This window comes from Salvelinus namaycush, chromosome 19, assembly GCF_016432855.1.
Source record: "Salvelinus namaycush isolate Seneca chromosome 19, SaNama_1.0, whole genome shotgun sequence".
NCBI classification, from domain to species: Eukaryota; Metazoa; Chordata; class Actinopteri; order Salmoniformes; family Salmonidae; genus Salvelinus; species Salvelinus namaycush.
The window spans coordinates 28,776,952-28,804,620 of NC_052325.1; the positions used below are offsets into that span (position 1 = coordinate 28,776,952).

At 43.6% G+C, this 27,669-nt stretch overlaps 1 protein-coding gene across 1 annotated transcript in view; it reads right to left on the reverse strand.

The window, feature by feature from the left end:
• Window positions 1-483: 483 nt before the first annotated feature.
• LOC120064289 (guanylate-binding protein 1-like) overlaps window positions 484-27,669 on the reverse strand; it is a 36,296-nt gene continuing 9,110 nt past the window's right edge. Inside the window, exons 2-11 of the mRNA XM_039014746.1 lie at window positions 9,314-9,533; window positions 5,245-5,372; window positions 4,559-4,668; window positions 4,205-4,395; window positions 3,756-3,998; window positions 3,184-3,464; window positions 2,683-2,895; window positions 2,460-2,562; window positions 2,136-2,329; window positions 484-1,999 (exon numbers count right to left, since the gene is read on the reverse strand). Coding sequence (XP_038870674.1) covers window positions 1,778-1,999; window positions 2,136-2,329; window positions 2,460-2,562; window positions 2,683-2,895; window positions 3,184-3,464; window positions 3,756-3,998; window positions 4,205-4,395; window positions 4,559-4,668; window positions 5,245-5,372; window positions 9,314-9,509 — 1,881 coding nt within the window. The 5' untranslated portion in view covers window positions 9,510-9,533 and the 3' untranslated portion in view covers window positions 484-1,777. The remainder of the gene's footprint in view (window positions 2,000-2,135; window positions 2,330-2,459; window positions 2,563-2,682; window positions 2,896-3,183; window positions 3,465-3,755; window positions 3,999-4,204; window positions 4,396-4,558; window positions 4,669-5,244; window positions 5,373-9,313; window positions 9,534-27,669) is intronic.

A 27,669-nucleotide genomic window follows, 5' to 3' on the forward strand; every position in this document is an offset into this window, starting at 1 on the left:
GAACGAATTGCAAAAATCACTGAAGCTGGAGACTCATATCTCCCTCACTAACTTTAAGCATCAGCTGTCAGAGCAATTTACAGATCATTGCACCTGTACATAGCCCATCTGTAAATAGCCCACCCAACTACCTCATGCCCATATTGTTATTTTTTGCTCCTTTGCACCCCAGTGTCTCTACTTGCACATTCATCTTCTACACATCTATCACTCCAGTGTTTAATTGTAATTATTTCGCCACTATGGCCTATTTATTGCCTTACCTCCCTAATCTTACTTCATTTGCACACACTATATAGACTTTTGTATTTTGTTATTGACTGTACGCTTGTTTATTCCATGTGTAACTCCGTGTTGTTTGTGTCGCAGTGCTTTGTTTTATCTTAGCCAGGTCGCAGTTGTAAATGAGAACTTGTTCTCAACTGGCCTACCTGGTTAAATAAAGGTGAAATAAACAAAATATTTAAAATTAATAAACAATATTCCTAATTTAAATTCAAATGGGTTAAATGGAATAGTAACTGAAAATAAGGATACTGACTCTAGGCCTATAACCACTCACATGTAGTGTAATATAATATTAACTCCTACTGAATTATGCATTTCTTGCAGTAAAATGATACAATAAATGTTAGTTTTGTCTTGGGAACAGGAGTGGAGAAATATTTATTTCAGCATCTCTTGAGAAAATGTGAATGCGTTGTTATGACACTATTCTGCAACCAGCCAGTATTTCAAAGACATCAAATATTCACCCAAGACGAAGTAAAGTCTTATCAGAAACATGTTTTATAGTTCTCAAATTTGTATTTCCTTAAAACCAGTCAACTGATGACATTTGGACATTTTGCACAGGACCAATAGTTCCACTGTTTTGGAGTTACTGCGTTTTCTCCCTGGTTCCTAAACAAAACAGACAACTATACCGGTGTTAACTACATTAATAATGCCTTCATGCTATCTATGTAAGACATTATTCTGGTGAGCACTACAATATTTAGTCATGACAGACGAGAAGCTGCATGTATCTAACTATAGTTGATAAACAAATGACCAACCAAATCTCAGAAATTATAATATGGCCTACCAAATCTCAAAAATTATAGATAAAACGTGTCTAAATTAGGGGTGAAAGTAGCCAGTAGGCTATATGGTCCAGTACGGAGTATCAGCAAAATAAATGATCATGGTGGATCGAAATGTTCTTTTAGCCTACTTTTTAAAGTGATTTGTTTGACAATCAGATGAAAACATCATCACACAACACCAATGATATGTGAAATTGAGCCTGTGCAGACCGTGGAAAACAGTAAACGGAATAGGACATTTACATGCCACAGTTTACCGTCTAAGATCAGCATATCCCAGGCATCTTATACGGGATTCTCATAACCAGGATACAAGCTTTTCGGGTTATTGTAAATGGAATATGACGTTTATATGCATCAACTCAAAAACAGAGTACTTGAGTATCCCGAATAATAACAGGATATTGGTCTGCATGTAAATGTCGTCAGTGTTAAAAAGAAGTAGGCCTATTTGGTAATAGTAAAACAAATGCAAAACCATTTTTAAGAGTGCTTTCTAAAAATTCTACTTCATTATGATTAGGCATGCTAATTATTTATTCAAATGACGTACAAAAAAAACTAACATCAAATAAAACCTTGACTGAGTGCTTAATCTAAATCCATGAATCAACTACCAATAAATACACATTCAGTCAATCCATATGTCTATAAGAATAATAGCTCATCATCCTCCTCGGGAACCTACATCAGAACCACTTAGACAGCCATTTCACAGCCATTCCTCCTACTTTGGGAAGTATTCCTGGAAGGAACAAGGTAGCTGCAGTCCCAACAGTATCCAGAGCTGTGCTCATAAATGAGGGTTTTTTCTCTTCCTCTTGTGCCTTCGCACCCTTAAGCGCATCTATCTCTCTTTGCATTTGGTGTGCTCTGTCATCAAACCCTTGTTGGAGAAGGTCATTCTGCTCCTGAAATTACAAGGTTTGTTTTTACACATCACGGACTGTGTCATTAAAACAAAACACATACACAGTTAATCTTACCCCTAGAGTTCCTGTAGTTTTAAAGTGTTGTCCTCAATGTTTGTGTTTTTTAAATTCCTACCTTAAGTCTGGCCTGCAGAACTCTATCGTGCTCTGCCAAGGCATTTCTACTGTCTCTCTCCATCCTCTCCATCAGCTGGTTCACATTCTCCTCATACGTCCTCTGCTGGTCCGCTCTCAACCTCTCCTGGACAACCAGCTGCTCCTCCATGGCTCGATTCTCCCGCTCAGATGCCTCCCTTTTCGCTTGCTCCGCTGCAGGTAGACAGAGTATGTGAGAGAGAGAGATAAATATCAAAGAGAACGAGAGGTAAGCCTCCATTTGGTGGTCATTAGAATGTTGTTGCCAGGTCATGGAGTGCATATTCATGGTGACCTATATCACCTTCTGCTCTCTGCTCAGCTTCAGTGAGGGACTGGTCTGCTGACAGGATGGTCTGACCAATGATGGCCTTCCTTTCCAAGTACTCCTTCAGTACCTCTTCAGCCTGGAACCACCACACATAATATTTAACATCACATCAGTGCATTCATAACTCCTTTGACCAGCATCCACAAAACATGATAATTACATAATATCCTAAAATAGCACCACCTCCCCAACATACCTTCACTCCCCTGCCTCCCTCAGATCTGTATTCGCTGGTGGCCAGTTTCAGGTCGTTGCAGTACTCTTTGTATCCTCCAGGGGTCATGTAGGAGCCATCCCTTATTTTCTCCTCCAAGGGGGCAAAGATGCATTCGATTTTGGACTCGCATGCCTTCTGGGACTCCTTGTAGTTCCTCTCACAGATCTTCTCATACTCCTCTTGAAGCACTTTCTATTTTTGTGTTTGAGAGGTTGGTTCAGAATGTACCAGAACGTCTTGGTTCAGTTGAGGTAATAAATGGTGAATAATCTGTCAATGTGCCCTTGAGTAAGGCACTTAACCCTAATTGCTGCTGTAAGTCACTCTGGATAAGTGTATCTGCTAAATGACTAAAATGTACATGTAAGTGTAGCATAAAGGGGTAGCTCACACAAATGACAAATTATCCTCATCTTGTTAAATACATGCATCACTGAATTGAATATTGACTCATTGAATATAGAATCTACATTCCCATACCATGAGCTCCAACTGGTACTTCTGGTCCTCGTCTTTGAAGGAGTTGTTGATGAATATGGCCACAGCCTCCTTCTCCATGACAGCATGCACTTCAGACAGCTCCTCTTGGGTCTCTGTGGGGTAGGCTACCCAGTCAGCCATGCCCTTTTGGTAGTGGGCCCTGGCCCTCTCGATGGCACTGGAGTTCTCAATTTGGGCCAGAGCCAACACAGCATTGTCCAGGCAGGGGATCTGCCCGCTCCGGATGGCAGACACATACGTCTCTGCCAGGTTTCCCAGCACTGCAGGAGAGGGCAGGAAATCAGCATATCTGGTAGTTGTGGTAGTGATGGTGGTAGTACTGTAGTGGTCAGTGGTGCTTGTATAGAAGTAAAGTAAGTAGTAGAATTAGTAGGAATTGAAGTACTAATGCGTTGTTACTTGTACTGGTCATGGTGGTTGTAGTAATCATCATAATAATAATAATAGAGGAACTGGTTATAGTAGCAGCAGTAGTTTAGTTGTATTATCAAACATCATGACCTACTTTCATAAGTGCTTTCCATCCTCAATACCAGTGTTGTAATACTCACGTCTGCCGGTAACTTTCAGGCCCTGTTTCAGGGTCTTGGTCTTGGCCTCCTTGAAGACGTGGTCACAGAACTCCTTGGCTTGCTCCACAAAGGCAGGCTCCAGGTCAGCGTCGGTCAGCTCCTCCATACGTCTCATTTTGTCTCCGCTGGCTGGCCTCTCAAACACAAAGCACCAGCGAGGAGAGAAATAGTTCCGCAGGCAGCTACGAGGCAGATTGTATGCCTGATTTTTCTTACTATGACCTTTGTAAATAAAAGGAAAAGTACATCAATCATTAATTAACAAATTAAATGTTTAACCGTGACATTTTTTGTGTGGAAGAAAAGCATTTCATATTTTTATATCCAACATGTCTTTTGTAAAGGTATTGTCAACATTGGTAAATTCAATCTAACCATGGTTTAGATTAAGAGATTAAGTTAGCTGTGCTAGCTGGTGTTCCCTTCACCTGTTCTCAGTTTAAGAGCGTTCTCCAGGTACTCATTGGCTGTGATGGGTCTCCCATCAACCTCCAGGGTCAGGGTGAAATCTCTGACTGTCCACACAAAGGAAGGAAAGTAACGCAGGTACTCTGAAGATTCCTCCCCGTCTCGCTGGTTGGACTTCACCTTGATGTGCTCTGTCAGTTCTGTCACATAGCTGTAGAAGGCGGTGTTGAGGACAAAATGAACCCAGATTTACTAACATACAGTATAGTGCTGAGCGATTAGCGCTTTTTGAGGTCAGTTCGGTTGTTGGGGATGAAATGAATCCAGACATACAACACTACACTATATTTCTTTATAGGCCTGCTGAAGGATACTGTAGTTTCTCCAGGGCGTTGTTGTCGATGGTTCCCAGGCTGTTGTACACCAGAGTACTGCTGAGCAGGACAGCCAGGGAAAAGATCCAGTTGTCATTCTTCTCATCACCCTGCAGACACAACAGAAGGAACACATTGGTACTCTGTTCATACTAGAGTGAAATTAAGTCAGTAACTAAATGTCTACTCCATACGCCGTTTTATGGGCTCCCTACCTAAATAAAGGTCAAAGCTGGAATCCTTAATTGAAACATTAACAAAGCTGCACCCTGCCTCAGTTTTGGTTAAAAAAAAGCGAACAAAAAAAAGCTGAGGGATGGGCCTGGAGAAATGTAACCACTCAAATTCATAGACTGAGCTACGGGTGCAATGACTCACCATCCGTGACATCATAATTGTAGTTAATCATGATATTATACAGTGTTTAATTACATATACAAACATTGGAGTAAAACAAGCTTATAACTAAGCTCATGGGTCATTATTTATTTGTTATACTCTTTAGAATCAATTGGTATATATCATACATTTATAAGTTAGACATTATATACAGTTGATGACATCAGCTATCAGTACTAGACACAGTTTATTGAGATAACATGGGATTTTACCCATAGCACTGTTATACTCTGTCATCTAAACAGCCATAAAAGGTTTTTGACAGAGAGTGAACTTTGACCTCCCACCTTCTCCACGTCCCCCAGACCCTCTGTATCCAGCAGCACCAGGGTGTGGTCTCTTTTTTCAGGGTGAGGCACACACCACATCCAGATGCCCTTAGTTTTGGACTGGATGGTGGCTCCCAGGGCAAAACCTTGAGGACAGAGGATAAAAATGGTTCTTAGGATGGAATCTGTAAAGAGGCAGCAGGATATAAAGTGTTTACGCAAGGCTGCTGGTTTTCAGATGAACCATTTTTGTCTAGTTATACTGTATATAATACTGACAGACTGAAAGTGAAACTAGCAGCCAGTGCAAAACGGCACCCTGATCTACACAACCCACCTAGAACAAATGTGGTCGGAACAAAATGTTTTTTGCATGTTTGCTCTGCTGTCTGGTTGTACGTTATGGTGTAAAACAAAGAGAAACTGTAGTTTCCACAATGCAATAACAGTGTGTGTCGAATTTCCAATATTGGAGAGAAAAAAACATCAAATCCTAATGTGGTCAGAACAGGACAAATCTGTACTTTGGTGCAGCATATCTGTCTCTAACTCAATGACAAATGCAGTACATAAGTTAACACATTCTGTTTCACATTTCTATTACCCTATCTTTATGAGAAATGATTATCTTATCCATATAACAGTGTTGCGGTCATGCATATTGTTATGTACACTGAACAAAAATACATGAAACAATTTCAAAGATTTTCCTGAGTTACAGTCCAAAGGAAATCAGAAAATTGAAATAAATTCATTACACCCGAATCTATGGATTTCAAATGCATATGTTGGTCACAGATAGCTTTAAAAAATAGTAGGGGCGTAGATCAGAAAACCAGTCAGTATCTGGTGTGACCATCATTTGCCTCATGCAGCGCAACATATCTCCTTCGCATAGAGTTGATCAGGCTGTTGATTGTGGCCTGTGGAATGTTGTCCCACTCCTCTTCAATGGCTGTCCGAAGTCGCTGGATATTGGCAGGAACTGGAACACACTGTCGTACACGTTGATCCAGAGCATCCCAAAAATGCTCAATGAGTGACAAGTCTGGTGACTATGCAGGCAATGGAAGAACTGGGACATTTTCAGCTTCCAGGAATTGTGTACAGATCCTTGCGACATGGGGTCGTGCATTATCATGCTGAAACTATGAGGTGATGGCGGCGGATGAACGACACGACAATGGACCTTAGGATCTCGTTACAGTATCACTGTGCATTAAAATTGCCATAGATAAAATGCAATTGTGTTCGTTGTCAGTAGCTTATGCCTGCCCATACCATAACATCAAAGGTGAGCATTTGCCCACTGAAGTATGTTAAGACGCCGAACTGCAGTCAGGTCAAGACCATGGTGAGGACGACGAGCACGCAGATGAGCTTCCTTGTGCAGAAATTCTTCAGTTGAGCAAACCCACAGTTTCATCTGCTGTCCCGGTGGCTGGTCTCAGACAATCCCGCCGGTGTCGAAGCCGGTTATACACTGCTCAAAAAAATAAAGGTAACACTTAAACAACACAATGTAACTCCAAGTCAATCACACTTCTGTGAAATCAAACTGTCCACTTAGGAAGCAACACTGATTGACAATACATTTCACATGCTGTTGTGCAAATGGAATAGACAAAAGGTGGAAATTATAGGCAATTAGCAAGACACCCCCAATAAAGGAGTGATTCTGCAGGTGGTGACCACAGACCACTCCTCAGTTCCTACGCTTCCTGGCTGATGTTTTGGTCACTTTTGAATGCTGGCGGTGCTCTCACTCTAGTGGTAGCATGAGACGGAGTCTACAACCCACACAAGTGGCTCAGGTAGTGCAGCTCATGCAGGATGGCACATCAATGCGAGCTGTGGCAAGAAGGTTTGCTGTGTCTGTCAGCGTAGTGTCCAGAGCATGGAGGCGCTACCAGGAGACAGGCCAGTACATCAGGAGACGTGGAGGAGGCCGTAGGAGGGCAACAACCCAGCAGCAGGACCGCTACCTCCGCCTTTGTGCAAGGAGGGGCACTGCCAGAGCCCTGCAAAATGACCTCCAGCAGGCCCTGTATATGCCCTGGCCTGGATTGGTTACACGTGGTCTGCTCTGTGAGGTCGGTTGGACGTACTGCCAAAACGATGTTGGAGGCGACTTATGGTAGAGAAGTGAACATTCAATTCTCTGGCAACAACTCGGGTGGACATTCCTGAAGTCAGCATGCAAATTGCACACTCCCTCAAGACATCTGTGGCATTGTGCTGTATGACAACTGCACATTTTAAAGTGGCCTTTTATTGTTCCCAGCACAAGGTACAGTTGAAGTCGTAAGTTTACATACACTTAGGTTGGAGTCATTAAAACTTGTTTTTCAACCACTCCACAAATTTCTTGTTAAAAAACTATAGTTTTGGCAAGTCGGTTAGGATATCTACTTTGTGCATGACACAAGTCATTTAAACAGCTTGGAAAATTCCAGAAAATTATGTCATGACTTTAGAAGCTTCTGATAGGCTAATTGAAATCATTTGAGTCAACTGGAGGTGTACCTGTGGATGTATTTCAAGGCCTACCTTCAAACTCAGTGCCTCTTTGCTTGACGTCATGGGAAAATCAAAAGAAATTAGCCAAGACCTCAGAAAAAAAATGTGGACCTCCACAAGTCTGGTTCATACTTGGGAGCAATTTCCAAACGCCCGAAGGTACCACGTTCATCTGTACAAACAATAGTACGCAAGTATAAACACCATGCAGCCATCATACCGCTCAGGAAGGAGATACGTTCCGTCTCCTAGAGATTAATGTAATTTGGTGCGAAAAGTGCAAATCAATCCCAGAACAACAGCAAAGGACCTTGTGAAGATGCTGGAGGAAACAGGTACAAAAGTATCCATATCCACAGTAAAACGAGTCCTATATTGACATTACCTGAAAGGCCGCTCAGCAAGGAAGAAGCCACTGCTCCAAAACCGCCATCAAAAAGCCAGACTACGGTTTGCAACTGCACATGGGGACAAAGATCATACTTTTTGGAGAAATGTCCTCTGGTCTGATGAAACAAATATAGAACTGTTTGGCCATAATGACCATCATTATGTTTGGAGGAAAAAGGGGGAGGCTTGCAAGCTGAAGAACACCATCCCAATCCATGAAGCACGGGGGTGGCAGCATCATGTTGTGGGGGTGCTTTGATGCAGGAGGGACTGGTGCACTTCACAAAATAGATGGCATCATGAGGATGGAAAGGTATGTGGATATATACTGAAGCAACAGCTCAAGACATCAGTCAGGAAGTTAAAGCTTGGACGCAAATGGGTCTTCCAAATGGACAATGACCCCAAGCATACTTCCAAAGTTGTGGCAAAATGGCTTAAGGACAACAAAGTCAAGGTATTGGAGAGGCCATCACAAAGCCCTGACCTCAATCCCATAGAAAATGTGTGGGCGGAACTGAAAAAGCGTGTGTGAACAAGGAGGCCTACAAACCTAATTCAGTTACGCCAGCTCTGTCAGGAGGAATGGGCCAAAATTCACCCAACTTATTGTGGGAAGCTTGTGGAAGGCTACCCGAAACGTTTGACCCAAGTTAAAAAATATAAAGGCAATGCTACCAAATACTAATTGAGTGTATGTAAACTTCTGACCCACTGGGAATGTGATGAAAGAAATAAAAGCTGAAATAAATCACTACTATTATTCTGACATTTCACATTCTTAAAATAAAGTGGTGATCATAACTGACCTAATACAGGGAATTTTTACTAGGATTAAATGTCAGGAATTGTGAAAAACTGAGTTTAAATGTATTTGGCTTAGGTGTATGTAAACTTCCAACTTCAACTGTACATGCGGTTTAATCAGCTTCTTGATATGCCACACCTGTCAGGTGGATGGATTATTTTAGCAAAGGAGAAATGCTCACTAACAGGGATGTAAGCAAATTCGCGCACAACATTTGAGAAATAAGCTTTTTGTGTATATGGAAAATTTCAGGAATCTTTTATTTAGGCTCATGAAATATGGGACCAACACTTTACATGTTGTGTTTATATTTTAGTTTGGACTTTGGTCGGACCATAGATTCAAAAATGCTTTAGTGGATGTACTCACCTTTTTTCTCGCCAGCCAGCTTGTTCATGAGGTAGGACTTGCCGGTGCGGTACAGCCCGACCACCGACACCACTACCACATGCTGGTCAATCTGGTCCAGGATGCCCAGTGCGCTGCGGACCACACGCAGCTTCCCATCACTGTCGTTCTCTATCAGACATACTGGTTCCTTCATGGATACTGTCTGGCCTGCCATGATGCCTGATGTTCTATAGAAACACTGGCAAGGACACACATGAGAACTTTTGATTGTGTGTGTGTCATAAAAGTCCAACTTTTTTTGTGCAATTAAATGTAAAGTGATAAAGGCGCCATGGTGATATGGAGTGAATAAATGCTTATCAAAACAGATTGGGTTTACAGTGACAAAATAATTATTTAATCTTAAAAAGGTACATATTTTAAATTGTTACTTGGTTTCTTTCAACACATGAGACTAGCCTATATCACATTTTCTAGTTTACAAGAAACGGACACAATATTGCTCCATGAATTGCCTAAATATCAGACTGTTACCATCGCTAATCCATGGATTATCAGTCTGACCGAAGTCGCCCTAAAAAAGACGCAATAGTCTCCTACAAGTCAGAATTTTAATACAGTTATATTTAGACTTACTCTACCCGTTGTACATGCTGTTAGTCCTTTTGGCGGTAGGAGGTGTCACAACCTGATCTGTTTCACCTGTCTTGGTGCTTGTACACCCCACCTCCAGCGTCGCCCATCTTCCCCATTATCCAAGTGTATTTATACCGTGTTCTCTGTTTGTCCGTTTTGTTTCGTCAAGCCTACCAGCATTTTTCCCATGCTCCTGTCTTTCTCTAGTTCCTGTTTACTAGTATTCCTGACCCTGAGCCTACCTGCCGTTCTGTACTTTGTCACACCACCCTGGATTACTGATCTCTGCCTGCCCTGACTCTGCCTGCTGTTCTGTACCTCTCTGACTCTGCTCTGGATTACTGACCTCTGCCTGCTCTTGACCTGTCGTTGGCTTGCCCCCTTGTTTTTGAAATAAACTTTTGTTACTTCTAAACTGTCTGCATTTGGGTCATCTCCTGAGTCTTGACAGTACAAACTGGCCATGATGAACCCAGCAGACTTGGACCAGTGCCGCAACATCGTCTCCTCCCAAGGAGCCACCATTGGAAGGCACAAGGAGTTTCTTCGTGGGTTCCATACCTTGGCCGAATGCCATGACCGCACGTTGAAAACATTGCTGGAGCAATTCCGCAGGTTGTGTCAGGCAGCCTACCACAACGGTAACCTCCCAGCCCCTCAGTAACCTGGCTGTTAGCAGTGCGGCCTCCCCGGTTTCCGGAGAACCTCACTTACCTCCCCCAGAACGCTTAGTTGGAGAGTCGGGAACCTGTCGGGCATTTCTCGCACAGTATTCTCTTATCATTGAGTTGCAGGCCTCTTCGACCGCTCGAAGATAGCATACCTCATCATGCTGATGTCCGGGAGGGCTCTCGCCTGGGCTACGGCCGTGTGGGAACAACAGTCGACCATATGCTTCAGTCTGGAGGAGTTTGTGGCGGAGGTTTTCAATTCTCAATTGTCCGGGAGAAAGGCTGCCCGGAAGTTACTCCAGCTTTGACAAGACTCCTGCAGTGTGGCAGACTATGCAGTGGATTTCTGCACGTTAGCAGCTGAGTGCTTGGAAACGAGAAACGCTGTTCGACGCGTTCTTGCACGGATTATCAGAGGAAGTGAAGGATGAGGTAGCATCCTGGGAACTACTGACTTCTCAACTCGCTCATTGCCTTGACCATCCGGATCGATGGTCAAGGCAATGCGGCTACAGGAACGTAGGAAGGAGAGGAGTTCCGATTCCACTCGCTCGCCCAAGGATTCCACTTCGCCTCTGAGTCATCCCGGAAGTCCCCTACGTGTCTGTGGCCGAGAGGACCCGAGGCTACCCGAGTTTCCCCTTGAGTCTCCGAAGTCTGCCATTTCAACTTTTCCCGAGCGAATGCAGCTAGGCTGTCCCCAGCAGAACATCTACACCGGTTTCACACGAAGAGTTGCCTGTATTGCGGGACTACTGGTCATTTTGTGTCCTCTTGTCCACTGAAAGACCAGGCTCACCGTAAGGGGCGAGCGCTCTAGTGGACCAAACTGAGAACTTTTCCTCTCCCCTTACTCGCACTCCTTTTCATGCCATCCTGCTGTGGGGGAACCAGTCAAAATCTCTCCGGGTACTCATCGACTCTGGGATCAATTAGTTTTTTTGACGCTACCCTGGTGTCCGAGCGGGGCATCTACACTCAGCCCCTCTCCATTCCCATGGATGTTAGAGCGCTGGATGGCGCGCTGTATAGGCCGGGTCACCCACAATACAACTCCAATCAACCTACGAGTGTCAGGGAACCACAGCGAGGCAATCCAATTTATGCTAATTAAGTCTCCAGGTTCCTGTGGTATTGGGATTCTCTTGGCTCCAGCGACACAATCCCCTCAGATTGGACTGCTGGTGCCATCATGGGCTGGAGCCCATTCTGCCATGCCATTGTCTGAAGTCAGCGGAGCCTGCCCCGGGACGTCTTCCTGTGGGCTCGGAAGTTGCCCCGGACCTCTCCACCCTTCCCGCGGAGTACCACGACCTCCGGGAGGTTTTCAGTAAGGCCCGGGCCACTTCACTTCCTCGGCACCGACCCCATGACTGCGGGATTGACCTTCTCCCAGGCACCACACCGCCTTAGGGACGACTGTACACTCTGTCGGGTCCGGAGACCAAGGATATGGAGACCTACATCGAGGACTCCCTAGCTGCAGGGTGTATCCGTCCTTCTGCCTCCCCCGCAGCGCAGGGTTCTTCTTTGTAGAGGACAAAACCCTGCACCCGTGCATCAACTACCGGGGCCTCAATGACATCACGATGAAAAAACGTTAACCGCTACCACTCATCGCCTCGGCCTTCGAGCCAATCCAGGGGGCCACCGTTTTCTCCAAGTTGGACCTGTGGAATGCCTACCACCTGGTGCGGATACGGGAAGGGGACGAGTGGAAGACAGCCTTCAACATGGCCACTTGTCACTACGAATACCTGGTTATGCCATTTGGCCTTACCAACGCCCCAGCTGTGTTCCAGGCCCTGGTTAATGACGTTCTCCGCAACATGTTGAACTGGTTCGTCTTCGTCTACCTCGACGACATCCTCGTTTTCTCCCACTCAGCCCAAGAACACGTGCTCCATGTTCGACAGGTCCTCCAGCGCCTCCTGGAGAACCAGCTTTTTATGAAAGTGGAGAAATGCGAATTTCATCGCTCCACCATCCCCTTTCTTGGTTACATCATCGCTGCAGGGAATGTACAGATGGAACCTGGGAAGGTGAGAACGGTGGTGGATTGGCCCCAGCCTACGTCCAGAGTGCAGCTGCAACGGTTCCTGGGATTTGCCAACTTTTATCGCCACTTTATCTGGGGTTACAGCACCCTGGCTTCACCCCTGTCTGCACTCACCTCTCCCAAGGTTCTGTTCACGTGGTCCCCAGCTGCTGACCGGGCGTTCCGGGACTTCAAGCACCGCTTCACCACTGCTCCCATATTGGTTCATCCTGACCCGTCAGTTCGGATGTCGGAGTGGGGCCTGTCCTGTCCTGTCGTTCTGCCCTGCACCTTCTTCTCCCATCGTCTCAACGCCACAGAGAGGAATTACGATGTGGGGAATCGTGAGCTTCTCGCAGTGAAGATGGCGTTGGAGGAGTGGAGACACTGGTTGGAGGGGGCAGAACATCCGTTCATTGTGTGAATGGATCACAAGAACCTGGAATATCTACGCACCGCCAAGCGTCTCAATTCCAGGCAAGCTAGGTGGGCCCTGCTTTTCATCCGGTTTAACTTCTCCCTCTCCTACCGACCGGGATCCAAGAATATCAAGCTGGATGCACTGTCACACCGCTATAGCCCCGTGGCTACACGGATATAACTGTGTGTTATGAGTCAGCCCGTGCATCACTATCACGTGCAATGCGTGAAGAGATTGAAAATACAAGTGACAGAACCGACCGGCGCCTCAAAGTCGGGTTAACCTAAGTGTATGAATATCATATCTCCACCTCCTGTCAAGGCTCAGGAGAAGACCCAGATGCAGACAGTTTAGAGTAACAAAAGTGTATTACTAAAACAGGGGGGCAAGCAAACGACAGGTCAAGGGTAGGCAGAGGTCAGTAATCCAGAGTAGAGTCCGAGAGGTACAGAACGGCAGGCAGGCTCAGGGTTGAATAAAGAAACAAAACCTTTAAAAAAATCCATAAATGTATAATTATTATGCAATTTATATAGGCTACATTGAGGTTTTTCTTTCATTATTTTAGAATATCTGGTATTAATGCATAAGCCTAAACTTTAGGGCTTAACTGTAAACTCGCCAAATAGCTACACAGCCAATCGCCAAATAACGCTTTTGGGAACAGGCAGAAAACATCAACCCATGGATGCAAAAAGGACATTGTCAAAGTTTAATTCAATAAGACAAAAGCTGTGAAAAGAAAGTTGAAAATAAAAGGGCCAGAAAAGTAATGTTTGGAAAATATTTGGTGAAGTGGTAAAAGAGGTGGTTAACAGTAGCAATTTTAGGTTGTAAATCTTGGTGGCGCAAACGCAAAGATTTTCTTTTAGATGCATGCCAGCAAAGCCACCACAACACTGAACAATACAATAATTGCACCATAATGGTGACAAATGGTGCCCTCAAACTGTTACACGGAACCCAAACCGGCTGCACACGTGCGCCATTGTGCATACATGTGTTGTCACCCTACACCAAACGCAATCACAACACACAGGTTGAAATATCAAAACAAACTCTGAACCAATGACATTAATTTGGGGACAGGTCGAAAAGCATTAAACATGTATGGCAATTTAGCTAGTTAGCTTGCACTTGCTAGCTAATTTGTCCTATTTAGCTAGCTTGCTGTTGCTAGCTAATTTGTCCTGGGATATAAATATTGAGTTGTTATTTTACCTGAAATGCACAAGGTCCTCTACTCCAACAATTAATCCACACATAAAACGGCCAACCGAATCGTTTCTAGTCATCTCTCCTCCTTCCAGGCTTTTTCATCTTTGAACTTATATGGTGATTGGCATCTACACTTTCATAGTATTACCACGACAACCGGCAAAACATTTCGTCTTTCAATCACCCACGTGGGTATAACCAATGAGGAGATGGCACGTGGGTACCTGCTTCTATAAACCAATGAGGAGATGGGAGAGGCAGGACTTGCAGCGCGATCTGCGTCAGAAATAGAAAGGAGTTCTATTTTAGCCCTTGGCATCGCAGACGCTCGTTGGCGCGCGTGAGCAGTGTGGCTGCAATAATTAAACATGGATTTCTAAATGTATTTTGCGACGCTCGCGCACACGACGTGTCCGGTCTGGTCAGCATGTTACGGCCTACATAAAGATGTCCCAACAGCAGAGCTTTCTTTTCAGCACCATGGAGTTAATTCTTACCACTGCTACTACACCTGGCTTCAGTGGAGACTTGTCTGGCAGCGAAACAGTTCATTCAGCCTCATTTACTGCCTTTAAAAAAACAGCTGAAATGGTTGACTTGCTTGAACAAATGTGGTTTCTACTGACAATTGCGATGTACTATCTATGGCATAAGGGGACGACAACATTGTTGTGCTGTGCTCACTCGAACAGGAAGGTGGCGCGGCAGTCCTTCATGGGCAAATTTTGTCATCCAACTTTGTCTGGCATTCTCTGGATTTATGGGCTTTCAAGACAACTGGGAACTCTGAAAAAAATCAAGGTTGAATCATGACGTCAGTGATCTTTCTAGGAGCTCTAGAAAGAGGCCCGACTTCCCGACTTGGAATTCCGAGTTAGATGACCGTATTTTCCTAGTCAGAGCTAGTTTTTTTCCGAGTTCCCAGTTGTCTTGAACTCAATGAAATCTGAAATTTCCCAGTTCCCAATTGGTTTGAATGCGGCAGAAGTCATGCTGGATTGACAGCATGGCCAATGTTTATCATTTTAAGCTTGGAAAATAGACCCTTAAACCCAGACTTGGACCAAATCAAATCAAGTCAAATCCAATTTTATTTATCACATGCGCCGAATACAACAGGTGTAGACCTTACAGTGAAATGCTTACTTACAAGCCCTTAACCAACAATGCTTTAAGAAGTTAAGTAAAAAATACATAAGTAAAAAATAGAAAATAAAACAAATAATTAAACAGCAGCAGTAAAATAACAAGCGAGGCTATATACAGGGGGTACCGGTACAGAGTCAATGTGCGGAGGCACCGGTTCGCCAGTACATGTAGGTAGAGTTAAAGTGACTATGCATAGATTATGCACAGAGAATAATAGCAGCGTAAAAGAGGGGTCTGGGTAGCCCTTTGATTAGCTGTTCAGGAGTCTTATGGCTTGGGGGTAGAAGCTGTTAAGAAGCCTTTTGGACCTCGACTTGGCGCTCCGGTACCGCTTGCCGTGCGGTAGCAGAGAGAACAGTCTATGACTAGGGTGGCTGGAGTCTTTGACAATTTTTAGGGCCTTCCTCTGACACCGCCTGATATAGAGGTCCTGGATGGCAGGAAGCTTGGCCCTAGTGATGTACTGGGCCGTACGCACTACCCTCTGTAGTACCTTGCGATTGGAGGCCGAGCAGTTTGTATACCAGGCAGTGTTCATGCATGTTTCAGTGTTATATGCTCGCTTCGAGGCAAGTAAGTAATTTATTATTATTGATGAAGCCAGTGACTGATGTGGTGTACTCCTCAATGCCATCGGAAGAATCCCGGAACATATTCCAGTCTGTGCTAGCAAAAGTCCTGTAGCTTAGCATCTGCTTCATCTGACCACTTTCTTATTGACTGAGTCACTGGTGCTTTCTGCTCTGGATTAGTGTTTTCCTGTTTGCTTATGGCCGAATACAGCTCATTGAGTGCGGTCCTTGGCTTATCATGAGATACTCTACCTCAGGCGAGCAAAACCTTGAGACTTCCTTAGATTTCGTGCACCAGCTGTTGTTTACAAATATGCATAGGTCGCCGCTGTTCTATCCTGCCGAAAAAGCTTAAAACCCGCCAGCTGTGTGTTAATCATGTCGTCGTTCAGCCACGACTCATGAAGCATAAGAAATTACTGATTTTTATGTTGGTAGGATATACGTGCTCATAGTTCGTCTATTTTATTATCGATTGATTGTACATTGGTTAATAGGACCGATGTTAAAGGTAGATTACCCTCTCAGCGACGGATCCTTACAAGGCACCCGGACCGTAGTCCATGATATCTCCATCTTTTCCTCCTGCAAAAGACCGGATAATCGCTGCCCTGATATCAAGAAGCTCTTTTCGGTCATAAGACACGGTGGCAGAAACATTATGTCCAAAATAAGTTACAAATAACGCGAAAAAAACACACAATAGCACAATTGGTTCAGGGATCGTAAAACACCGGCCATGTCCTTCGGCGTCATTATCAGTAATCACACCAACCACATACCCACTCCACTGAATAGCAGGCTAGTGATTACTTTGCAATGCTTGCAGTTAGCCACTGATTCCTTCCATTGTTGAATTTGCGATTTCCAACTTGTTGTGTAATGTTTATGTCCAATGGCCGATGAGCATCGATACGTTTTATCCATAATTTCTCTTCATATGAAAAGGATTTGCCAGTAGATTGTCGACTTAATTCATGATGATTACTGCTAGCTTGTTAGCTAAGATTTTGAAAGTATGATGTTGACATGATCAGTCCTATCAAAGCTACGGTAGATAAAAGTGATTTGACATCATTTTATCTGTGGCCAATGACCTTGAGCCTTCTTGGATGGGCACTTCTAATGTAAATCTATGGCAGCACCCAAAGGGGTTGAATTTTCAAGCTCTCCCCATAGATTTTGCGGTGACATAGTGTCCCCATAAGTGACAGAACACTGAGCCAATCACGGTGCAACCAGAGAACATTACCAACCCCAACGCTCCGTATTTTCCGCTAGCTGCCCCACCACCACAGAAAGCAGAGCTAGGCTGAAACACCTGCCTTGGAGCTGCATTACTCAAGAAAGCAAAAAAATAGAACATGTTTGTATGCGGCTTTGTTAAATTTTACAAACCGATATGTGACACGTATTAATGCCAAAATAACATGCAAAACAGGCACACGAGCAGTAGCGACCCCTGAATGACGTTTCACTCATACTACCTCCAGTCTCCATTACCTGCAGGCAAACGGAGCTGCGGAGAAAGCTGTACGTCCATCAGCGCAACAGGAGCAAGCCCAGCGCAACTCATTACATGACATCAGATCTGGACGACGGTCCCCGTGCTGGATGGGAAACTCCAACCAAAACGCATCAGCTACGACGGTGTTAAACAGAAGGACCAGAAAGCCAAACAAGCTTAACCGTTCTTCTATAAGAGGAGGCATTCAGTGCACCCCCTACCAGAATTAAACCCTGGACAGAGTAAGAGTCAAGCTGGATGGAGAGAAAGGATGGAAAACACTACCAGTTGTCATCAGCAAATCTCCAGAGCCGAGATCCTACGTTGTGGAAACTGGACACGGCACCATCGCTCGGAGAAACAGGCGACACCTTCAGGCTTTTCTAGAGTCACCTACTCCAGAGAGACAATTAGCAGCACAACAAAGGAGTCACCCAGTCTACCAGTGAGGACAGCACACAGGCCCCAACTGTGAGCCAGCCAACTCCCATCCCCTCACTCAGACGACCACCTCAGCCAGCCTCACCACAACTGGTGAGAATAACCTCGAGAAGTCAACAGGTAAAACTACCACTGAGGTTCAGAGACACTTGGGAAAAAATAAACATGCTTACTTTTCCTTTCTGAAAAGAGCGACAAAATCCTTTTTATTATTATTAAGAAAGAGGTATAGATACAGCAACCGTTTCGGGGCAGAATAATCTCAATGTTGCTGTGGACAAAGGGCTGTCTACCCCAATGTCCTAGTTGACACAGTTACGTGTGTTGTCGATGTTAAAGAAAAACTAAACTAATGTTACAATTTTTTTTTACTGACATTTAAATCAAGGAATTAACATGCAGTCCACAGAGCTTTTATCTGCTAGTCGTCATTGCTTGGTTAGTCATATTCGGTTATGACGATGACACGCATAACCAATCAATTAGGGACAAATCAGACATCACTACATCTCCCCTTTTCTGAGAGAAATATAATCTATAACATCCTCTCTACCGAATACAAATATTCACCCTCTGATCCGTTTCAATACAAACAATTTCTGAGTTATTAAACATAACTAAACCGGATTACTCACTGCCTGGCCTCCATCATGACAATAACCAAACTCGAGTTATCAGTGTAGCTTGTTACCGCCTGGATTTGTTGAACTATCTTCACACCAGGATTCTGTCAACTGTCAAATTATAGAAAAAAAGAGAAAGAACGTTCTCTAGTAATACTAGTCCCGTGTGAATAGGGCTATAGTCTTAATAATAACTCCTGCAGAATTAAGCATTTCTTGCAGTAAAATGATACACCAAATGTAGGCAAAATTTGGACTTGGGAACAGGACTGGATAAATATGATTTATTAATTTCTGCATCTTGAGAGAAGGCAATTCTCAGTTAGATACCATCTGTAGAGGTGCTGGCTTTATCATAAAAACATCATAAAAGCTGTTAGTATTTCAACAACAAAATATGCATCAAAGCATCTTATTAGAAACAAGTTGGGTCGTTTTCACAGCTTTCTTTTTCCTTACAACCGGTCAAACTGATGTCAATTGGACATTTTGCACAAAAAATCTTTCGTTTTTTTGTTGTGTTATTGTATTTTCTTCCCAGTCTCTAAACGTCTTTGCTATGTGAAAGATGACCGAGAACTTTACCGATGTTAACTAGATATGAATTATTCAATCGATCTATTACATTATTCTGTTGAGCAAGGGTTTATTTAGTCTTCTAGTGCAACATATAATGACAAAAGAGAAGCTACATGTATCTAATTATAGACAAGTTGATTAACAAATAGCCTACCAAAATGTCGGGAAATTATAATCAGAAACATACCTAAAACAGGCTAAATAAATCCTGCAACCTCTGACAAAAAAATCGTTCTGCAGTCTGACTGTAGCCTATGGCGCATTATCTATATTTGCGGATTAGGGTTGGGTGTGGGCTTCAGATTGTCACTTCATCACATGTAGTCGGGCGGTTGGGAATGGGTTATTAGCAATTGCGGCGGGTGAGGGTGAACAAACAGCTGACCCGCGCACCACTAGTACATGACCCACACTGTCAACAATAGCCGAACATAACCGAAAGTAATCTACCGAAGCACGTTTCCTCGCAGTCAGCTGTGGTTCAGTTAGGCTCGGCCATATTGTACACGTTTTTGTCATGTACAGTGCCTTGCAAAAGTATTAATCCCCCTTGGCATTTTTCTTATTTTGTTGCATTACAACCTGTAATTTAAATCTTTTTTTTTTTTCTTCTTTTTTTTTTATGTGGATTTCATGTAATGGACATACACAAAATAGTCCAAATTGGTTAAGTGAAATGAAAAAAAGAACTTGTTTCAAAAAAATAAAAATAAATTATAAACGGAAAAGTGGTGCATGCATATGTATTCACCCCCTTTGCTATGAAGCCCCAAAATAAGATCTGGTGCAACCAATTACCTTCAGAAGTCACATAATTAGTTAAATAAAGTCCACCTGTGCGTAATCTAAGTGTCACATGATCTGTCACATGATCTCAGTATATATACACACCTGTTCTGATAGGCCCCAGAGTCTGCAACACCAAGCAAGTGGCACCATGGACCAAGGAGCTCTCCAAACAGGTCAGGGACAAAGTTGTGGAGAAGTACAGATCAGGGTTGGGTTATAAAAAAAATCTGAATCTTTGAACATCCCACAGAGCACCGTTAAATAAAAAAAATTTAAATGCAAAGAATATGGCAGCACAACCAACCTACCATGAGGGGGCCACCCACAAACTCACAGACCAGACGAGGGCATTAATCAGAGGCAACAAAGCGACCAAAGATAACCCTGAAGGAGCAGCAACAATCTCCGCTGTGGAGATTGGAGTATCTGTCCATAGGACCACTTTAAGCCGTACATTCCACAGAGCTGGGGTTTACGGAAGAGTGGCCAGAAAAAAGCCATTGCTTAAAGAAAAAAATAAACAAATGTTTGGTGTTCACCAAAAGGCATGTGGGAGACTCCCCAAACATATGGAAGAAGCTACTCTGGTCAGATTAGACAAATGTAGCTTTTCGGCCATCAAGGAAAACGCTATGTCTGGTGCAAACCCAAAACCTCTCCTTACCGAACACCATCCCCACAGTGAATTATGGTGGTGGCAGCATCATGCTGTGGGATGTTTTTCATCGGCAGGGACTGGGAAGCTGGTCAGAATTGAAGGAATAATGGATGGTGCTAAAAACAGGGAAATTCTTGCGGGAAACCTGTTTGTCTTCCAGAGATTTGAGACTGGGATGGAGGTTCACCTTCCAGCAGGACAATGACCCTAAGCATACTGCTAAAGCAACACTTGAGTGGTTTAAGGGGAAACATTTAAATGTCTTGGAATGGCCTTGTCAAAGCCCAGACCTCAATCCAACTGAGAATCTGTGGTATGACTTAAATATTGCTCTACACCAGCGGAACCCATCCAACTTGAAAGAGCTGGAGCAGTTTTGCCTTGAAGAATGGGCAAAAATCCCAGTGGCTAGATGTGCCAAGTTTATAGAGACATACCCCAAGAGACTGTCAGCTGTAATTGCTGCAAAAGGTGGCTCTACAAAATATTGACTTTGGGTGGGTGATTAGTTATGCACGCTCAAGTTGTTTTTTTTCCTCTTATTTCTTGTTTCTTTCACAATAAAAAAATATTTTGAATCTTGAAAATGGTAGGCATGTTGTGTAAATCAAATGATACAACCCCCCCCAAAAAATCTATTTTAGTTCCAGGTTGTAAGGCAACAAAATAGGAAAAATGCCAAGGTGGGTGAATACTTTCAAAGCCAATGACTGTACTAATTACATCAGTGTTGAAAATAAAAACAGGAATACCAACCATAGGCCTACTGTCCAGCACCGAGGTAAAGACAGTTTCAAGTTGGATATTCAACAGATATTCACGCTTTCAAACCACTTGAGCCACAGACTCCAAATGAGTGTCATGTTGGAAAAATTGTGCACAGGTCTTATTTTCACGATTTGGACATTAATTCAATTTCCAAAGCTAATAAACCTGTGGAAATGTGAGCAGCATTTTGTATTCCAAGTTGAATTAGTTAGGGAGCGTAAACAAAGTACAAACTATTTTTACATTCAAATTTCAATAGCTCCTTGGTTATGTGACCTACTGAATTTAAACAAGGTTCAGAATGTCCACTGACTACCCTTCTATATTGCACACCCTTTAGTTTGTCCATTTTCATCTCACATGATTTTACATGAATTTTTCAAAATGTAGTTTCAATAGCTCCTTGGTCATGTGACCTGGTGACTTCAAACAAGGTTCAGAATGTCCACTCAGTGGGCCTACACATTGCGCACCCTTTCGTTTGTCAATTTTTATCTCACAGGTTTTACATGAATTTTTCAATATTTAGAATTTCAATAGCTCCTTGGTCATGTGGCCTACTGAACCTATATCTAACTGGGGAAATAAATTCCTACGTCTTTTGTAAGTAAAATCCTTTTTCCAAAATTGATTTAGGTACATTTTTGTGAAGAGGTATGAGGGTTGTGATATGGGTCATTGTCAAGTTGTCTAGGTGTTATAATTATTTCAGCTCTGCCCAAACTTGAAAACGGCTTGCTCAACACGTGAAGGATGCAAAGGGACAACTCAATTCCTTTTTAGTGTTTTATTATGGTTTTGATGCCATTTGTTGAATATGTTGAAACAGTTGATTTGTTGAATAGAGTAGTTGAATGACAGAGGAATAAGGATTAGGGAATAGGAAGATAACCTTAAACAGAATAAACATGCATTATTTTACACAAACAATGCATGACACAGCAACAAAGCATGGCTTTGAATAAAGTAAACGTTTAAACAATTTAATCTAGCACTTCAAGCAATTACTTCTGCAGTCAGAAAATATCCACAACAAAAGAAGTCACCACTCCTACCAGAGTTAAACATGTAAATTGTGCTAAGCACTGGATGCAACATAATAAATAATTCCAAACATTACATACCAGTTGCGTCTTTAGGGTTGAACAATGAGCTGTTTGTATGTTGAGGACCCAAGCAAAGCTGAGCCCAAACATTTTATACCCATGCTTATCTGCCAGGTGCGCATGTAAAAGTAGTCCCTCCAGAAATCCTGGCTCAATTTTTAAGTTCCACCCGTTGTTTTTGGGTTATCTGCCCTCTTGAGGCCTGGAGTTCTTTAAAGGAAGAGCTGCCATTGTGCTCATGTTTAGAGTGTTCTGTTTTTTGACGCAACAGTCATTTAATAGTAAAATAATTTAAGGGATCAATACATTTCTATATTGCTTCCCCAGTATCTGTATGAACCATCAGGCCAAGTGTTTTTGGTTGACCCTGCTGGACAGAAAGAGAAGGAGGAATCGGAACACGCTGCTTTCAGATTCAGGTCTTAGTTATTCCATTGTACTGGATCTAATACATATTAGCATTTTACATACATTCATAAGTGTAATACTTTTTTATGACATACTGTGAAAAACTCTCTTGGCTGCTGGCTCTGTCACTTTCAGACATGTGCAGAGCAGACTTGAACCACAGGGGTTCTCTGTAAACCCTTTGACTTTCAATTGGCACCGTTGACCTGTATGTATTCTCTCCTGATTGGCTCTGTGGTGCACAGTCTGGCAGTCTGACTAAAGAGCCAGAGGTATGAGGAGAGACATTCTCCTTTGTATTTATGGGAACAAATATTTCCGAACACTTTGGATCCTATTCTTGGACAGTTAGAAGACACAATGCATCAATGCAAAAAAAAAAGTATTACTAATTACTGTCCATGAGTAACCTCAACCTTGTGGGTCTGTGAATGTTTGGGCCAATAAAGTGCCAACTCAATTCTACCACTGACTAGTCTCTCATGCCCTTTATTACTGGAGTACACTAACCCCTAATTGGGGCTCTTTTTTTGACACATAGTAGCAATTTACCAGATAACAAGTCAAGAAGAACAAAAGTAGATTGTTGTAAGGGTGTATTACATCCTGTGCTGGCCCCATTGTCATATCCATTCTGGATTCTGAGTGGTAAAATCATAGCTGAAAAATGCCTTTATGTATGTGTATTCATTTTCCGCCAAGACAGAACTGCCAATGGGGGTGGAGTTGCAATCTACTGCAGAGACAGCCTGCAGAGTTCTGTCATGCTATCCAGGTCTGTGCCCAAACAGTTCGAGCTTCTACTTTTAAAAATCCACCTTTACAGAAATAAGTCCCTCACTGTTGCCGCTTGTTACAGACCCCCCTCAGCCCCCAGCTGTGCCCTGGACACCATATGTGAATTAATTGCCCCCCATTTATCTTCAGAGTTTGTAATGTTAGGTGACCTAAACTGGGATATGCTTAACACCCCGGCCTTCCTACAATCTAAGCTGGATGCCCTCAATCATCATGGAACCTACCAGGTACAACCCCAAATCCGTAAACTCGGGCAACCTCATAGATATCATTCTGACCAACCTGTCCTCTAAATACACCTCTGCTGTCTTCAACCAGGATCTCAGCGATCACTGCCTCATTGCCTGCGTCCGTAATGGGTCTGCGGTCAAACGACCACCCCTCATCACAGTCAAACGCTCCCTAAAACACTTCAGCGAGCAGGCCTTTCTAATCGACCTGGCCTGGGTATCCTGGAAAGATATTGACCTCATTCCGTCAGTAGAGGATGCCTGGTTATTCTTTAAAAGTGCTTTCCTCACCATCTTAAATAAGCATGCCCCATTCAAAAACTGTAGAACCAGGAACAGATATAGCCCTTGGTTCACTCCAGACCTGACTGCCCTTGACCAGCACAAAAACATCCTGTGGCGTACTGCATTAGCATCGAATAGCCCCTGTGATATGCAACTTTTCAGGGAAGTCAGGAACCAATATACACAGGCAGTTAGGAAAGCAAAGGCTAGCTTTTTCAAACAGAAATTTACATCCTGTAGCACAAACGCCAAAAGGTTCTGGGACACTAAAGTCCATGGAGAATAAGAGCACCTCCTCCCAGCTGCCCACTGCACTGAGGCTAGGAAACACTGTCACCACAGATAAATCTACGATTATCGAGAATTTCAATAAGCATTTTTCTAAGGCTGGCCATGCTTTCCACCTGGCTACCCATCCCCCGGTCAACAGCTCTGCACCCCCCACAGCAACTTGCCCAAGCCTCCCCCATTTCTCCTTCACCCAAATCCAGATAACTGATGTTCTGAAAGAGCTGCAAAATCTGGACCCCTACAAATCAGCTGGGTTAGACAATCTGGACCCTCTCTTTCTAAAATTATCTGCCGCAATTGTTGCAACCCCTATTATTAGCCTGTTCAACCTCTCTTTCGTATCGTCTGAGATCCCCAAAGATTGGTAAGCTGCCGCGGTCATCCCCCTCTTCAAAGGGGGAGACACGCTAGACCCAAACTGTTACAGACCTATATCTATCCTACCCTGCCTTTCTTTTTAATTTTTATCATTTTTAATTTTTAAATTTTATCCCATTTTCTCCCCAATTTTCGTGGTATCCAATCGCTAGTAATTACTATCTTGTCTCATCGCTACAACTCCCGTACGGGCTCGGGAGAGACGAAGGTCGAAAGCCATGCGTCCTCCCGAAGCACAACCCAACCAAGCCGCACTGCTTCTTAACACAGCGCGCCTCCAACCCGGAAGCCAGCCGCACCAATGTGTCGGAGGAAACACCGTGCACCTGGCCCCCTTGGTTAGCGCGCACTGCGCCCGGCCCGCCACAGGAGTCGCTGGAGCGCGATGAGACAAGGATATCCCTACCGGCCAAACCCTCCCTAACCCGGACGACGCTATGCCAATTGTGCGTTGCCCCACGGACCTCCCGGTCGCGGCCGGCTGCGACAGAGCCTGGGCGCGAACCCAGAGACTCTGGTGGCGCAGCTAGCACTGCGATGCAGTGCCCTAGACCGCTGCGCCACCCGGGAGGCCCTCTACCCTGCCTTTCTAAGGTCTTCGAAAGCCAAGTTAACAAACAGATCCCCGACCATTTCGAATCCCACCGTACCTTCTCCACTATGCAATCTGGTTTCCGAGCTGGTCATGGGTGCACCTCAGCCACGCTCAAGGTCCTAAACGATATCATAATCTCCATCAACAAAAGACAATACTGTACAGCCGTATCGATCGACCTGGCCAAGGCTTTCGACTCTGTCAATCACCGCATTCTTATCGGCCGACTCAACAGCCTTGGTTTCTCAAATGACTGTCTCGCCTTGTTCACCAACTACTTCTCAGATAGAGTTCAGTGTGTCAAATGTGAGGGCCTGTTGTCCGGACCTCTGGCAGTCTCTATGGGGGTGCCACAGGGTTCAATTCTCGGGCCGACTCTTTTCTCTGTATACATCAATGACTTCGCTCTTGCGGCTGGTGATTCTCTGGTCCACCTCTATGCAAACGACACCATTCTGTATACTTCTGGCCCTTCTTTGGACACTGTGTTAACTAACCTCCAGAAGAGCTTCAATGCCATACAACTCTCCTTCTGTGGACTCCAACTGCTCTTAAATGCAAGAAAAACTAAATGCATGCTCTTCAACCGATCGCTGCCCGCATCTGCCCACCCGCCTAGCATCACTACTCTGGACAGTTCTGACTTAGAATATGTGGACAACTACAAATACCTAGGTGTCTGGTTAGACTGTAAACTCTCCTTCCAGACTCATATTAAGCATCTCCAATCCAAAATTAAATCTAGAATTGGCTTCCTATTTCGCAACAAAGCATCCTTCACTCATGCTGCCAAACATACCCTCGTAAAACTGACTATCCTACCGATCCTTGACTTCGGCGATGTCATTTACAAAATAGCCTCCAACACTCTACTCAGCAAATTGGATGCAATCTATTACAGTACCATCCGTTTCGTCACCAAAGCCCCATATACTACCCACCACTGCGACCTGTATGCTCTCGTCGGCTGGCCCTCACTACATATTCGTCGCCAGACCCACTGGCTTCAGGTCATCTATAAGTCTATGCTAGATAAAACTCAGCCTTATCTCAGCTCACTGGTCACCATAGCAGCACCCACACGTAGCACACGCACCAGCAGGTATATTTCACTGGTCACCCCAAAGCCAATTCCTCATTTGGCCGCCTTTCCTTCCAGTTCTCTGCTGCCAATGACTGGAACGAATTGCAAAAATCACTGAAGCTGGAGACTCATATCTCCCTCACTATCTTTAAGCATCAGCTATCAGAGCAGCTTACAGATCATTGCACCTGTACGTAGCCCATCTGTAAATAGCCCATCCAACTACCTCATCCCCATATTGTTATTTATTTTATTTATATTTTTTTAAATTCTCCTTTGCACCACAGTATCTCTACTTGCACATTCATCTTCTGCACATCTCACTCCAGTATTTATTTGCGAAATAGTAATTATTCCGCCACTACGGCCTATTTATTGCCTTACCTCCCTAATCTTACTTATTTGCACACACTGTATATAGACTTTTGTATTGTGTTATTGACTGTACGTTTGTTTATTCCATGTGTAACTCTGTGTTGTTGTTTGTGTCACACTGCTTTGCTTTATCTTGGCCAGGTCGCAGTTGTAAATGAGAACTTGTTCTCAACTGGCTTACCTGGTTGCATAGGTGAAAGGTGAAATAAAAAATATAAAAAATACTGTATGTGGGAATGTCTTATGTCCGTCCTACATGTAGTGTTGGTACATGGAATATTCCTCAACTGCATATATCATAAATTGCTATTGCAAATAGAAGTATTATGTTCAACAACTGACATTTTCAGATATTATTTTGACACACACACTTTGGTGCTTACAATTCATTCTCTATTGTCATAGATTGGTGGGCACTGTCATCTGTGATCTTTGTGATATGACTTTCTTTAAGCACATACTGATGAAACTGTCACTTCATATTTTTTTCTTAAAGTCTACAAACGCTCTACAGTCGTGGCCAAAAGTTTTGAGAATGACACAAATATTAACTTCCACAAAGTTTACTGCTTCAGTGTCTTTGGATATTTTTGTCAGATGTTACTATGGAATACTGAAGTATAATTACAAGCATTTCATAAGTGTCAAAGGCTTTTATTGACAATTACATGAAGTTGATGCAAAGAGTCAATATTTGCAGTGTTGACCCTTCTTTTTCAAGACCTCTGCAATCCGCCCTCTGCAATCCGCCCTG